The sequence below is a fragment of the Hirsutella rhossiliensis genome, assembly GCF_020360975.1.
Source record: "Hirsutella rhossiliensis strain HR02 chromosome Unknown scaffold00011, whole genome shotgun sequence".
Classification (NCBI taxonomy): Eukaryota; Fungi; Ascomycota; class Sordariomycetes; order Hypocreales; family Ophiocordycipitaceae; genus Hirsutella; species Hirsutella rhossiliensis.
The window spans coordinates 168737-183975 of NW_025408677.1; the positions used below are offsets into that span (position 1 = coordinate 168737).

The following is a 15239-nucleotide window of genomic DNA, read 5'->3' on the forward strand; positions in this document are numbered from 1 at the left end:
CATCGAGGAGGCATTCGCCCGGAAGCAAGTCGCAACCCTGGTGACCTTGGATATACAAGGCGCCTTCGATACAGTTCTCTGCAATAGATTGGTCCTCCGCTTACGAGAACAAGGATGGCCATCGAACCTCGCGCGCTGGGCCGGCTCGTTCATGCAGGACAGATCGGCACGCATCCGCTATCAAGACATCGTGACGGATTCATCGCCCTCCAGTGCGGTCTGCCGCAGGGTCGCCCGTCTCGCCGATCCTCTTCCTGTTGTACACGGAGCCGATATATCGCCTAGGTCACTCTCAGGGACGCTTCGGCTACGCGGACGACACTGCCATTCTATGCGTCGGTAATAGCCTTGATGAAACGACCGCCGAAGCATCTCACCATGTACGTGAGCTTCTTTCGTGGGGCGCCGCTAACGGGATCTCTTTCGACCCCGACAAGACAGAAGTGATGCACTTCTCTCGAACGAAGCCCAAGACGGCGCCGCCGGTGCTCCACGGCGAGTTTGAGAAACGGCCGGATCGAGCGATGCGTTGGCTCGGCGTTTGGCTCGACAGCTCTCTCTCTTTCAAGACACACGTCGAGAAATGGACGGCCAAGGCGCAAGCTGTTGCCTTTCATCTTAGGAGACTGACGAACACGAAACATGGCCCTCTGCCGAGTGCTATGCGACGAGCCGTCTGCGCTTGCGTCATCCCCGTGCTACTGTACGCGGCGGAGGCCTGGTACCCTGGTCCGAAAAGCCCGCGCTGGACGAAGCTTCCAAGGAGGGGCCGTCGGGGATTGGCAACCTCGTCAAGAAGATGAGCAAGGCACTCTACACGTCTCTTCGGGCTATTCTGCCAGTGTGGAGGACGACACCGACGAACGTGCTGCACAGGGAGGCGGGAATACCGCCCGTTCCTCTACTCCTCGAAGGGCGTCGGACGGCCTTTGCTGCGCGCCTTAAAGCTCTCGACGAAGCTCACCCGCTCGTCCAGCGCACGTCGCGACCAAAAGCTCCCGTCGTGACCGTGAACAAACTTATCAAGTTGAAGTACCAGAAACAGCCACAGCCCTTCCGTACCAGACTGCGGCGAGCCGACGAAATGCTATCGAGCTGCCCGAGACCTGCTTTACTGCAGCGCGGATTTGCCGAAGAGCAGACTGCGCCTCTGCAGAGTGCATCGAAACACGAGACGGCGAAAAAATTTCGCGACTGGCTTCAGGCACTATCGCCCCGAACTCTTGTCGTCTACTCCGACGGGTCTCGTTCTGAGGAAGGCCACATCGGATACGGCTATGCTGTTCACCGGGACGGATCCACCGTCTTGAGCGGCAAGGGCCGTCTTGGAACAGCTGAGGTTTTCGACGCTGAGGCGAAAGGTGCATTGGAGGTTGAAGGCAGCGGTGAGCCTTCCAGAAACTGACCGCATCTTTGTCTGCCTCGACAACCTCGCGACCGCAACATGCTTACGGGCACGCCGAACGACTCCTCGCAAGAGGTCTTCCTTGAGTTCCAATCTTTGGCGCGAAAATACGGAGCTGTGGAGGTCCATTGGATCCCCGGCCATGCTGACATCCCAGGCAACGAGGAGGCTGATGCTCTGGCAAAGGCGGGAGCATCACTGCCAGAACCCGCTGATGGCGAACCGACGCTAGCGCATCTGCGAAAAATTGCCCGACTGCAGCGGAAAGAGGCTTTCAGTGCCTGGTGGGAAACCTCTGCGCCGGAGCGATACAGAGACCTGAGGCTTAAAGCCACAACCAGCTGTCCGTCAGAATTGGCGCTCTCTCGGCCCCTGCTTCATAACTTGCTTGCAGCAAGAACCCACCATGGGGATTTTGCTGACTACCACGAAAGGTTTGGTCACGACGATGCGCGACTGACGTGCTCGTGCGGACGACGAAAGAGCCAGCACACATCTTTTACTGCAGAAAGGTTGCGCCACGGCATCGTATGCGGCTTGCACCTTGGCCGGCTGCAGCCATCAACCGCGCAATCGGCAAGGACTTTGACAAATTCGTCAGGCTGGCGACAGCGAGCTCCTTCTTCGGAGGGATCTGCCCACGCCACTAGACGGTCATCATTCTCCTCTCTCACCCTACCTTTTCCTCTCAATTCTTTCTGTTACCTGCTCCGATCTCGGGCGGCGTCAAGGTCTCACGACCTCGCAGAAAGATTTCGGGGGGATCCCCATCGTCCTCTTCTGCGGAGACTTTCAGCAGTTCCGGCCGGTCCAAGAGAGGTCGATCGTCCTGCCGAGCGCGGCCATCTCGTGGGACGTAGACAACTCGTTCAAGGCCGAGCAGCGGCACCAGCACGACAAAGCGCACGCGCTGTGGAAGAGATTCACGACGGTCGTCATGTTGAACGAGCAAATGCGCGCCGCCGGTGATCCGGAATTGCAGGAGCTGCTGAAGCGGATCCGGCAGGGTGTGCAGGACCGCACGGATCTGGACCTCCTCAACTCAGGTGCTACCGCGAGGGCAGGCGGATCCCTTGGGAGACTGGCATCACCGTGGTGACGCCGCTGAACAGGAATCGGTGGAACCTAAACATGGAGGCAAGCTTGGCGTTCCGGGTCCAGCAGCGGTCGACGATGCGCATCTTCATCTCCGAGCACAAGTGGAAGGAGGGCCTGCCGACCGAGGAAGAAGCGATCATGGTACTCAATCAAGGCGACGATAGCGCGATCCCCGTGCCGGCCGTCTTCATGTTCGTGGCCGGGATGCCGGTCGTCGTGAACCACAACACCCATCAGGGGCTGAAGCTGGTGAACGGCGCCGGCTACTCGGCGGTGGAGGTCATTGTCGACAAGGCGTCCCCAGGGCATCGAATCTCGTCCGACATGACGATCCACTTCGGGCCGCCGGCGGGATATTACTGGAATCGGCGACGACAAAGGACCTCCACTTCGTCGGGATGCCGCCGGGCACGATCTTGTTAACGCCGATGAGCGTCAGGATACACTGCCAACGAAAGCGGCCGTGGCAGCAGAACGACGTCAGCCGGAAGGGATTGCCGTGCGCAGCAGCCTTCGCCTGCACGGACTACAAGGTGCAGGGCAGAACGCTGGAGCGCGTGGCCCTCGAGCTGCGAGGGACACGGACGACGAAAGTCGATGGAAGGGCCGTGCCCTCGCAATGCGACCCGTACAGCTTATATGTGCAGCTATCGCGCTGTCGAACGCTAGACGGCATCACGCTCGTGTCCAAGGTGCTGAGAGACTTGGTGGGCAACCGAGTCCCCGAAGAGATGACCGCCGCGCAGGCCAGGCTGGAGGTGCTAAGCGAGAGGACTGTCGAGGAAGCTTTGCGTCGGTCGGATGGCGACGCTGAAGAGTCAGGAGAGTTGTCAGGGTGAGGTGACGAGGGGGAGAAGACGGAGGAGCGCGCCGGCGGGCAAGAAGACAAGGGCACTGGGCAGCAGCGATCAACGAGGGGCGACTTTTAGACTTGAAGGAAGAACCCGCTAGAAAGGCATGAACGAAAAGGGCAAAGACAAAAGACGCAAGTTTTAGACACAATAAGAAAACCGGCGGACGAAAGGAAAAAGGTTGGCATTGGCATTGGCATTGGCAAGGGGGTAAACAGGAGTATAAACGGGGAAACAGGGCAAGGCATGAGAGGGCAAGAAAAGGCGGCAGCGACCAATGATGAGGGAGGGACGGAAGGGTCGGCGACCAATCACACGGGATCTTTTATTCCGAAAGAGGAAATAAATCAGCCAATCAGAGGCGGAGGATGTGGGGGTGAAGCAGTCTGGGGCCTTTTTTCCCCGCGCGCTAATAATGAAGTCCTTTCGTTCCTCAAGGCACGTTGGAGAGGGAGTCATCTATTTGAAGGTTTTTGTGGTGGTTGCGGCACAGGAGAGGCAACCCAACGGGGGTTGCGCAAAGAGCCTTGAGGAACGAAAGACTACAGGGAAAAAAACTTAAGGAAGAAAAAAAAGGGGCAGACGTGAGGATTGAGGATGGAGTAAGAACAGGGGGGACTTAAGGACGGAGTGAAAAAGAGTGATAGAACCAGGGTAGGGTTAAGGAGTAGGTTAACTTAAAGTATAAGATTTAACTGTCTTACTCGTTTAGGAAACTGTAGCAGTTTATGGTTTCGCATCGTTATTCCGTTTCGGTAGCTTTCTTAGATAGGGACGGTTTCGGAGTGGACGGGCCGGCGAGTCCAAGCCATGCGCGACAATGGAATGGAGGGAAGAGTCCCCTAAGACATGACCCCGTTTAGGGCTATCCGGCTTAGATGTCAAGGAGGCAGCCGAAACAGAGAACGACTGGGTGGCAGATGAGCCAGGGTTAGGGAAGACGAAGGCACCGGGGCCTTATGCAGCAGCCGCGGTCGTTTCGTCGGCGTATCGGCAGGCTCGGGGCAACATCGCTTCCCGGGCGGCCCAAGGGGCCGGTCGAGGGCGAAGCCGAAGCCAAAGGTGGAGGGCTGAGCGGGAGGGTGCCAGGGGTGGCCAAAGACAAAGAGGCAGCGCGCATGTCCTGAAAGGCCGCGGAAGGGAGGACGCCTGCTGCCTCTGTGGTGTAGAGAGAGTGGTGTCATTGGGGTGACGGCGGCGGCGGCCTTGTCGAGAAATGTCCAAGAATCCGGGACGACAATAAAGACGTTGTCCCGGTCGGAGCCTGGGGGATAGAGCATAACGTCATGACGGAGCAGGCCGGCGACCTTGGCTGTGCAAGTAAAGGGGACGTTGGGTTGGAATTGAGAGTCCGCCTCTCGGCCATCTTCTTACACAAGATGGCCCAGGGTTAGCGCGAATAGGAAGATGACGAAGACCTGGAAGGGTGGAAGCCCTTGAAGGGGAGTTTATTGGGCATCCCAGGAGCGACGTAGGTAGAAAGGCGGACAAAGCCGCAACAGTTAAGCTGGGCGGCGTCTAGACCCGGCAGGAGGTCCCGCCGGAGCAAGGAGTGGCCGGTGCCGACGATAAGGCCGGTAAAGGAAACAATAGGCGGGACGCAGGGGAAGTCGTCCATAGGGCCAAGAGCTAGGAAGAACGCTTCAGGCCCACCTTAGCTATGTATCTTTCGTTGGCACTTGCGAGGAACAGGGCACGGCTTACGGCTGGTAGCCTTGGTCGCGGACGACAAGGGCGGGCATCGTATAGAGAAGGGTGCCGCCCGTGTCGGACTCCAGGCCGTCGCGCTGCTCAATCTCCCACGCAAGGGCGTAGGGGTGGACGCGGCCATTCATGAAAAACCACTCTTCCGTCCATTTTGAGGCATCAATAGGCTGGCCGTAAATCGAGAGATTGAGACTAAAGAAGACGGATGTCGGGGAATCGTCGGCCTCCGATCGGAGGGGCGCATATCCCATCGCGAGCAGCCAGGCGGGCGGAGGCAGCAAGACGCGGGCCATGGCCTCGGCGTTAAGACCCTTGATGCGGTGCTCGTCCTGGTGGGCAAATCTAACGGGGCAATCCGGCTGGACGAAAAACACCATGGACATCTCGCCGCCAGCGCCCCTCTGGCTATCGAGCGGCTTTCGAAGGTGTGGTGCGGGCACATCGATGGGAGGTAGAGAGGAAGACATGGTGCAGCAACGCAGGTCGATAGGCCAGTCGCGCGCACGAAAATGACCAGTGCTCAGTGTCAAGAAAGAAAGGAGTAGGGAAGAAGTCGAGCGTGAAAGCACTTGGGATAGATCAATGGTGACATAGATTCGCCGGGAAGGGCGAGGAGCCTTGCCGCTGTAAGTAAACGGACGTTGAAGAGATGCGTAGTGGTGTCGTGTAGCTGGGTTCCGATCAGGCACCAAGGGCGGCGCGGACTAAAGTGTCCGGCAGGGCTGGCGGCATAGGAGGCCGAAAGCTAGGGCTGTCGGCAGATAAGCCTGCCGATAGGTCCAGAGGAAGCCCAGCAGGCCTGGGAGAGCAGAGGCCTGATGCAAAAGGAGGACATCAATAAGGAAGGACATAAACAGGGGGCGTTTTAGAAGGCTGAAGATAAGGGGCGGGGATGAAGCAGGCAAGATCAGCACAGGAACCTTGTCATACCTTTCCACGCCCTGTTGTACACCAATTAGTTTGCCCTCCTCGCGGGGTAGAGACCGACCTAATATATAACACGTACAAAGCGCACGGGGAGGTGTTGCAGGAAGGTCGTGGTTACACTTGATAGGGAAGGTCGGGAAAGAGGGGACCGGAAGCAACCGTTATAGGTGAGGGCGAGCTGAAGGAGGGCCATTCCTACTTTCGGTGCAGCAGGAATACTAAGAGATACCGAGGAAAAGAAAGATTAGCACAATGTTCCTTTGGCCGCCTATTTGCAACGGCCAAATAGAAAGATGCGGAGGAGAACCGAGGAGGAGGAGAAGACCTCGCCAGGCAGATTTTTATGGTGTCAGCTCCTGCGCATGGGCTAGTCGAGGCCGTCCGCCGGGAAAGACGCGTGGCGGCGGAGTTAGGAACCGCGGGGGAGAAGGGAGGGGGTCTGTCCGGACAAGCACTGCCGCGTTGTCCCCGAGTTATAAAGACTATAAGGTTGCTGGAGACAGACCGCTGGTAGGAAGAATGGCGATACGGCGGAACGCCATCGCCGGGAAGCAAGGCAATCCCAGCGTATATCGCGAGCGAAAGCTTCCCTATCCATCGTACGGTTGCAGAGCCTAGCCGTCAAGAAAGCACCAGCATGGGGGAGAATCCTAGCCGCGAGGCTAGGTTGGTGGCAAGAGGGTGCGAAATAGCGACGGTGGCAGCGGCCGCTGCTGCGACGAGGAGCATTACGGCGGGGAGACTGAGTGCAACGGACGAAGGGCCGAAGCGGGCCTCGGACCATGAAAGCCAAGCTAATACGGTACCTAGGTTCCGGCCTATCGAAGCCAAGCAGGCAACGCTGGCTGAGGAGGCCTCACGAAGAGAACAAGCAGAGGCACTCAAAGAGCGTTGCCCAAGGGAAGTCGGCGAGGCGGTTGGCCGCGGAAAAGACGACGCACGTCAATGGCGCCTCCTCGAAGGGAGGGCGGGCGCGACGCTCAGAAGCGATAAACGCGCGTGATAGGTGTCCAAGCATAGAAGCAGACGCTGCCACAATAGGGTCGGTAGTTGCTGAGCCGGCTAGGCGGGTCTTACGCCGTCCGTTGGCGCTGTGTTGGAGGGAGCGGCCGACAACCTCGTACCGCAGCGGCACACGTTGGCGAAGGAGATGAGGGCTAGGAGTGGCGAGAGAGGCGCACCAGGCATAGTTGCTCTGCAAGCACCACCCGCCCCAGGGTCTTGGTTGGGCGAAACGAATGCCTAAGCGGCAGGGGATCTTCCGTCGCGGCCGGAGGTGGCCACGAGATCGTTCGGCCTGGGCAACTCATCGGTGGCGTACGGATGACTCTGAAGGGTCTTGTTAGGCGGACAACTGGTGCCGGGGGGGAACAGAGGAGGGGGAGACCGACAAGCAGGATGGGATTTCGGCTGGGAGAGGCGAGCCTGCAGTCGCCCCGGCCCATCCAGCCCAAAGGGATCAGGGACGTGGCCGGGCACAATCGTCCTTCTGGCGAGGCCGGGTCGTGCATCGGGGCAGCGGCCGCTGCTACGAGGAGGAATACTGCGAAGGCGAGACCGAGCGCGACGGACGAAGGACCGAAGCGGGCGTTGGGCCGCGAAAGTCAAGCGGGCCCGGCACCTGGGTTGCGGCCTATCGAGGCGAAGCAAGCGCCGATGTCCGGGGAGGTCTCAGGAGGAGAGCAAGCGGAAGCACCCGAAGAGCGTCGCCTCAGGGAAGTCGGCGAGGCAGTCGGTCGCGAAAAATACGGCGCGCGTTGATGGTGCCTCTGCAAAGGAGAGGCAGCGCGACGTTTAACAAGATCTCGGCCAGAGGACGTAAGCCAGCGCTTGCCGCAACAACCCATCCAGCCGAAAGGGATCAGGGGCGCGGCCGGACACATACCTCCCTCGGACGAGGGCGGATCGTGCGTCCGGGTCGTGGAGGGCGTCCAGAGGGGCACGACTAGAAAGCGAAGGGGTGGTGCGCAGACGAGGCCCAAGGGCCCCGACGGACACTCAAGCCGCCCAGGAGCACAGGATCGGCCGGCAACCAGTGTCGGGGTTTCGTCTCGAGTTGTCAGGAGCGCCTCATTAGGCCAATCCAACCTAAAGAAATAAAATACAGAGCGGAGATTTGCAGTCACCCGGACGCCAGGCGGGACAGGGTCGGCCGGCAATCAGGGTCGGGACCTCGCCCAGAGTAGTCGTCAGGGAGTACGTCGTTCAGCCGATCCAACCGAAAGAGATGGAAGAGGGAGCCGGAGATACACACTCATCCGGACGGTTGCCACCACGGCCATCAGGGGAGGCAGCGGCGGGAGAACAAGACCGGCCGAGGCGAGACGAGGCTGCGGCAAGATCTTCGCGGCCAGCGGAACAGAGAAAGAGGAACCGGCAACCCGACCGAGACGAGCCACTGACGAAACGTACTCGAGGCGGCCAATCTAGGGAGGTGGGGGATGGAGCAGGAGATGTGCAGTCATCCGGACGGCTGCCACCACGGCCACCACGCCAGGCAGGACGGAATCGGCCGGCAACCAGGGTCGGGATCTCGTCTCGAGTTGTCGGGGAGTCCTCGTTCGGCCAATCCAACCTAGAGAAATAGAAGATGGGACAGGAGATTTGCAGCGATGCGGACGCCAGGCGGGACCGGGTCGGCCGGCAACCAGTGTCGGGACTTGGCCCGAGTCGTCAGGGCATCCCCTCCAGCCAATCGAAGCTAGAGATGGAGGATGGAGCCGGATATTTGCAGTCATCCGGACAGTTGACACCACGGCCATCACGTCAGGCGGCGGCGGGAGAACAAGATCGGCCGAGGCGAGACGAGGCAGCGGCAATATCTGCGCAGCCCGTGGAACAGAGAAAGAGGAACCGCCTGCCCGACCGAGACCAGCCCCAGGCGAAACGTAGTCGAGGCGGCCATCGGAGGCAGAGGAGCCGTGAGTCACAGGCGGAGGATTTGGCCGGCGTCTTACGTCACCTTGGGGAGGAATTCGCCGCGAAGGAGAGGCTGTCCAACGAGCAAACGTGGTGCACACCAGTGCCGCACGAGAGGAAGGTATCAACGGTGCGGAGCTTCTACCGGGCGTTCCACGACGTGGACACGCTGCCGATACGGACGTGCATGCTGTGCTACCGGAAGCGCACGAGAAAGAGCTGAGGAGGTGGCATGGGACCAGTGGTTGTCAAGTCCTATCCCTAAGGCTGGGTGGTCGCCATTTGCGTGCCGGAGTTGCTTCCGCGAGGGCGAGCCTGTCCCGGTTTGCGCAGAGTGTTCTCGACGCTTGGCGTGCGGTGTGCTGTCGCCAGCGGCGCAGCTTCATAGACGTCTCGGTTGTGAGCACACGTTCCCGGATGAGCTCAAGGGCCTGACGCCGGTGGAGGAGAAGCTGATCGCGCTGAACTCGTGCTACGGATTCGTAACCAGGTACAACGTCTCAGGCGGCCAGAAGCAGACGCTAAGGTATCCCAAGCACGTCAAGGGCCACATCACGGTGTTCCCAAACAACGTACAAGAGCTGGCGACGGACGTGCTGCCGCACCCTCTCTTCCAGGTAATGGACGAGATCCACGTCTCGTGGCAGGGGGCGCTAAGGCCGACACCGAGCGATCTGTCGAGTCTCCTATCGGTGAGGCGGCGAGTCGTCGAGAGAGCCCTTGTCTGGTTGAAGAGGAACAACCCCACTACGCCGCGATCGAGATCGACGCGGCAGAGATGGAGAGCTGGGGACCCGGCCCACGGGGTGCCGCCGTTGGTGTACGAGCGCCTGGAGCGGAACGAGCCGTCGGCGTGGGAGAAGACGCGGACGGCGCACGTCGTGCCGCCCACGGAGCGGGCCATGGACGACGAGGGGGCGGTGGAGATCGAAGAAGTCCTCGCCATGCTCAACCAAGGGGAAAGCACGACGAGTCGCGAGGCCGGCGAGCCAGAGGCAAGCGAGGTGGACGAGGTGCGTGGTCAGAGCTGCGGCGAGGCCGATGATAATGCGAAGACGGTCAACGAGGTGACCTCGTCAGGATGTTTGCGTTGGACGGACCGCCCGACGTGGCCGACGTCGACAAGCTGCGGTTCGCATGCGATTCCGTTCGCCAAGGCGCAGCCGACGACGGTACGGGCCCGAGGACGTGGGTCGAATCCTCGGCAAGGGCAGCCGGGGCACGTCGATGGTCCTGAACCATTCATCCATGTCCGCCGCGGGATGAATTCGCCGACTCGTTCGAAGCTTCTTTCTTCGCAAAGACCTTTCCCACGCTATTACCATTCGGTGTCGGAGGGCCGCGGCCGGTCGAGGAAGCAAGCTCGCAGTTGGGCAGAGGCTCGGTCAACACGCGCGCGGCGGCGGAGGCGGGGCGCAGGACCTCCTGTCATCCCGGAACATGAGCCTTCGTACGTGGGCCGACACGGTGTTGCGACGCCACGGCGGCCGGTTCGCGACGCACCACATCTTCGCATTCCTCGTCTTCAACATGGGCGTGCGGTCGAGGAACCGCCGCGTCAGCATGCTGAGCGTGACGAGGAAGAACTTCCGCAAGGTGGAGCGCATCGTACGGTCGCTGACCGCAGACGGGTTAGCGGCAGCTAGAGCCGAGCTGGAGAGCACAGGCAAGACGACCGACGACGGCGTGAAAGAGCTTCTCAGGAGCCTCTCGCTCTATGGCTATCGTCAGCCCATGTCGAGAGAGCTCCGTCTCAGTATGCGGCACAAGATCCTGGCGCTCATCGTCCGCTACGGCGTGCCTGCGATCTGGTTCACGATCAACCCAAACGACATCACGAACCCGGTGAAGCTCCGACTGGCAGCGTACCGCACGCGCGACCCTGAGGCGGCCGAGGAGTTCCTGCGGAGCCTCGATATGTCGTTCAAACGGGTGAGGCTGTCCGTCTCCGACCCGATGAGCTCAGCCATGTTCTTCCACCGGGAGATGACGCTGTTCTTCGAGCATTACGTAAATGCAGGGGAGTCGGTGTTCGGGCGCATCGGCCACTACTACGGTGCCGTGGAGACCAACGAACGAGGATCCCTTCACGTCCACGGGCTGCTCTGGTTACACGGAAACGCGCACCTGAGCTCCATGCTTTCCGACGCCCACGGGGAGGAGCAGGCGGCGTACCGTGAGCGAATCATCCGCTATGTCGATAGCGTCTTCTGTGGTAGGTAACAGCAAGGGGCGTTGCTGTCATGGGCCGAGAAGACGCAGGCTGACGCGGAAGGCAGGACTTGGACCAGGAAGGCTTCTGCGCCGTGCAGGCGGAGCGTTCGGTGACGTCTGACGTCTCATCCCTGCTGGACAGTGCCGAGCAGTTCTCGGCCGGATTCGAAGAGGAAGCCAACTTCTGCGCCGGCGCGACGCAGATCCACACCCACAGCCCGACATGCGTCAAGTACTCCCTGGGCAACAAGGGGCGAAGGGGCGACCTCTGTCGCTTCAAGGCGCCATGGAAGCTGGTCGAGGAGACGACGCTCTCACAGGACGGCGTGCTGCGGATCCGCAGGACGCATCCCATGGTGAATCGGTGGAACAAGGCCATCGCCGTGGGCTCCGCCACAACCACGACATCTCCTTCATAGCGACGCAGCGGAAGACCATGGCTCTCGTCTATTACGTGACGAATTACGCGACCAAGGTAGAGGACCCGACGTGGAAGCGCGTCGCCGCGGCCGCGGAACTGCTGCCCGTCGTCGCAGCAGGTGGCCAGCCGGGTGCCAGGAGGATGCCGGAAATGGCGTCGTCGGCGGCGACGACGGAACCAAGAATAATAAGACGCGGCAGTTTCTGATGAGAGTGGCGAACAGGATATTCACGGAGCGCGCCCTGTCGCAAGTCGAGGTCGTCGCCCATCTCCTGGGATACCCGAGCGAGTTCACGAGCAGCAGCGCCTGGGCGTACCTGAACGTGTCGGTGCTCTACTGGCACGTCTCCAGGCGCTGGCGACACCTTCGGCAGGAGAGCGGCACCGCGGTCGCAGACGTGTCCGTGGACGAGTCGGTCGCCGTGGAGGAAGCAGGCGAGAGGATCAGCTTCGCCGAGGCGTACCATCATCGCGGACACGTCCTACGAGGCTTGTGCCTATATGACTATGTTTCGCTCGTCAGGCTCCAACGCGTCGGCAAGGACGGGTGCTCCGGTGCCTGGGGAGGTGCCTTTCGAGAGCGGCTGGGTGGCCGGCAAAGACTGGGTGCAGGTATTGAGGCGGCCAGGAAAGCACGCCGTCGTCTGCCTTGACGGCCACCTTAGCAAGGATTTCGAGCAAGACGACGAGGAACAATGCCACCGCCGGTAAGTAGGTGCGGTGGATGGCCGGTCGAAAAGCGGTCCCAACGCGCGGTGACTAACCGTGCCGCTACAGAGCAGCCGTGCAGCATCTTGCCCTATTCGCGCCGTGGGAGACCTTTCTTAGCGAAGAGCGAGGCGACATCAACGAGATATGGAGGCGCGCACGAGAGCGGCTTCCGCCAAGAACCTCGTGCCTCGTCGATAACGTTCAACTACTCCGGCGGTCCGCCGAGGACGCAAAGCGAGACGCCAAGCAATGGGCAGCGTCGTCCGGCGACGGGGATCCGGCCGGCGCACCTGGCGATTGGGGAGGATGGGGAGGGGCCGGGCGAGGCGGACCGCGAGGCGGATCCGCGTACCAGTCCGGCAACGGCGGAAACGCAACGCGGCTGATCGAGGTCGTTAGAAGCGCGGCCGGCGCGAACCAGATCACGGCGGGGTCGCGGAGCTTTCGGGAATGATGCAGCAGCTCTCCCGCTTCCAGCAATCAGCGCTAGCCTCGACGGCCGAGCTCCGGGCCACCGTCGTGACCGAACGGGGTGGGGGCATCAACATGCCCGGGCAGGTGTTCCCCGGGCTGCAGTGCCGCCGCAGGATCAGGTCAAGGCCATCAAGTCGCAGCAGACATGCGCCTCAAGAGAGGGTGAAGATGATCCAGGGCATACAAAGCATGGCCCCGGCCCACGGTACCGATCGCGGCGCAGCGGAGCGGAGCGTGCTCGCCGGCTTCGGGGAGGAAGACGTCCAGGTGACGCGAGTGGAAACCGAGGAGAGGGCAGGTAACGCGGAGGCCGGCATGGAAGTCCGCCTCGGCCCATCCACCTCCTTTCACGAGGCCGGGAAAGACTTGACAAGACGATTGACGCTAAACAAGAAGCAGGCGATTGCCTTCTCCATAATATGCCGCCACCTGGACTCGATGCGGCAAGGAGACGGAGGCGACGTCAGCCAGCTCTGTCAGTTCGTCGGCGGCGAGGGCGGCACCGGCAAGTCGCGCGTCATCGAAGCACTCGTGGGCCTCTTCGCCGCGAAGGACCTCTCGCATCGCCTGCTGATCACGGCGACGTCGGGGACCGCCGCCGCGCGGGTCAACGGCATCACCATCCACTCGGCCTGCGGCTTCACCAGGACCAAGGGCCGGGCGCGAACACGGCGAGGGACGTCGACGGCGTGCGGTTGCCGAGGCAGGCGGAGCGGTTCGTCAACGGCCAGTCTCGGATGGACTGGCAGGATAAGGACATGCTCGTCATCGACGAGGTGAGCATGCTCGGCGCGCGGACGCTGCACGCCGTCAACGAGCGGATCTGCCAGCTGCGGGGATCGCAGCGGGACTTCGGCGGATCCCCATCGTCCTCTTCTGCGGGGACTTCCACCAGTTCCGCCCGGTCCAGGAGAGGTCGATCCTGCTGCCGAGCGCGGCCGTCTCGTGGGACGAGGACAACTCGTTCAGGGCCGAGCAGCGCCACCAGCACGACAAGGCGCACGCGCTGTGGAGGCGGTTCACGACGGCCGTCATGCTGGACGAGCAGATGCGCGCCGCCGGCGACCCGGAGCTGCAGCGGCTGCTGAAGCGGATCCGCGGGGGCGTGCAGGACCACACGGACCTGGATCTCCTCAACTCGAGGTGCCACCGGGAAGGCAGGCGGATCCGTGGGAGACGGGCATCACCGTGGTGACGCCGCTCAACAGGAATCGGTGGAACCTCAACATGGAGGCGAGCCTGGCGTTCCAGATCCAGCAGCGGTCGACGGTGCGCATCTTCCTCTCCGAGCACAAGTGGAAGGACGGCCTGCCGACCGAGGAAGAGGCCATCATGATGCTGAACCAGGGCGACGACAGCGCGATCCCGGTGCCGGCCGTCTTCATGTTCGTGCCGGGGATGCCGGTCGTCGTGAACCACAACACCACCAGGGGCTGAAGCTGGTGAACGGTGCTAGCTACACGGCGGTGGAGGTCATCGTCGACAAGGCGCACCGGGGCATCGGATCTCGGCCGACATGACGATCCACTTCGGGCCGCCGGCGGCGATAATACTGGGGTCGAAGACGACCAAGGACTTCCACTTCGTCGGGATGCCGCCCGGCACGATCCTGCTGACGCCCATGAGCGTCAGGATCCAGTGTCAACGGAAGCGACCGTGGCAGCAGAACGACGTCAGCCGAAAGGGCCTGCCGTGCGCCGCCGCTTTCGCGTGCACGGATTACAAGGTGCAGGGGGGGACGCTGGAGCGCGTGGCGCTCGAGCTGCGGGGGACGAGGACGACAAACGTCGGCGGACGCGCCGTCCCGTCGCAGTGCGACCCGTACAGCCTATACGTGCAGCTGTCACGGTGCCCGACGCTGGACGGCATCATGCTCGTGTCGAAAGTGCGAGAGAGACCTAGTGGGAAACCGGGTCCCCGGGAGATGACCGCCGCACAAGCGAGGCTGGAGGAACTGAGCGATAGAACTGTTCGGGAAGCGATGTGCAACAGGCTCGGTGAGAGCGCGGGGGACAGAGACGGTGAGCAGTAGGTAACTTAACCCAAGAGGGCGCGACACCAATAACTTAGCTATGCCCCACCCCCGACCCTTGCAAGGACTTCATTACTAATGGGAAAATTGGGTCAGGGCGACCGGTGGAGCAGGCGGCACAAGCGAATGGGAAGGGGGGTTTTCAACGGGCCAGAAGCGAAAGCGGTTTATTATTCTGGGCAATCAGAAGTCTCAGGGCACGGACAAGCGAATCAGATGCCCCAGGACATGACAAACAGAAGGCGAAAGGCCCAACCGAAGGCGAAATGACCGTAGCCAATCGACCGAGCGAATCAGAAGCGGGGATTTCGAGGGGCAAAACCGGGGGTGGGGCATAAAGTCCTTTCGTTCCTCAAGGCATGGCGAATTTTTTTTCTCCCCGGGGAGGAACCCTAAGAACCTTTCGTCACTCGTTCCTCGTTCCTCAAGGCACAACTACAGCATGGCCACTTGCAACGTTTCCGTGGAGTTCTGGTGCGA

The 15239-nt window shown here is 61.4% G+C and overlaps 4 protein-coding genes across 4 annotated transcripts; 3 read left to right on the top strand and 1 right to left on the bottom strand.

Annotated features, from left to right (window-relative positions):
• Window positions 1-151: 151 nt before the first annotated feature.
• On the top strand, window positions 152-2504 carry HRG_08805 (reverse transcriptase, RNaseH; the record flags this gene model as incomplete). Its single annotated transcript, XM_044867276.1, has 6 exons — window positions 152-217; window positions 297-380; window positions 623-1385; window positions 1563-1773; window positions 1840-1933; window positions 2154-2504. The coding sequence occupies 6 exons, from the start codon at window positions 152-154 to the stop codon at window positions 2502-2504; spliced, it is 1569 nt and encodes a 522-aa protein (XP_044717297.1).
• Window positions 2505-4235: 1731 nt separating this feature from the next.
• Window positions 4236-5528, bottom strand: HRG_08806 (uncharacterized protein; the record flags this gene model as incomplete). The annotated part of the gene is made up of 3 exons (XM_044867277.1): window positions 4236-4666; window positions 4922-4995; window positions 5059-5528. 3 exons carry the CDS (start codon window positions 5526-5528, stop codon window positions 4236-4238), a joined length of 975 nt encoding a protein of 324 aa, XP_044717298.1.
• A 3167-nt stretch (window positions 5529-8695) lies between these two features.
• On the top strand, window positions 8696-12707 carry HRG_08807 (ATP-dependent DNA helicase PIF1; the record flags this gene model as incomplete). Its single annotated transcript, XM_044867278.1, has 9 exons — window positions 8696-8909; window positions 9280-9389; window positions 9444-10079; window positions 10285-11126; window positions 11183-11477; window positions 11549-11700; window positions 11766-12109; window positions 12171-12249; window positions 12320-12707. The coding sequence occupies 9 exons, from the start codon at window positions 8696-8698 to the stop codon at window positions 12705-12707; spliced, it is 3060 nt and encodes a 1019-aa protein (XP_044717299.1).
• Window positions 12708-12895: 188 nt separating this feature from the next.
• Window positions 12896-14164, top strand: HRG_08808 (ATP-dependent DNA helicase PIF1; the record flags this gene model as incomplete). Its single annotated transcript, XM_044867279.1, has 4 exons — window positions 12896-13258; window positions 13435-13536; window positions 13623-13870; window positions 13936-14164. 4 exons carry the CDS (start codon window positions 12896-12898, stop codon window positions 14162-14164), a joined length of 942 nt encoding a protein of 313 aa, XP_044717300.1.
• Window positions 14165-15239: the final 1075 nt, after the last annotated feature.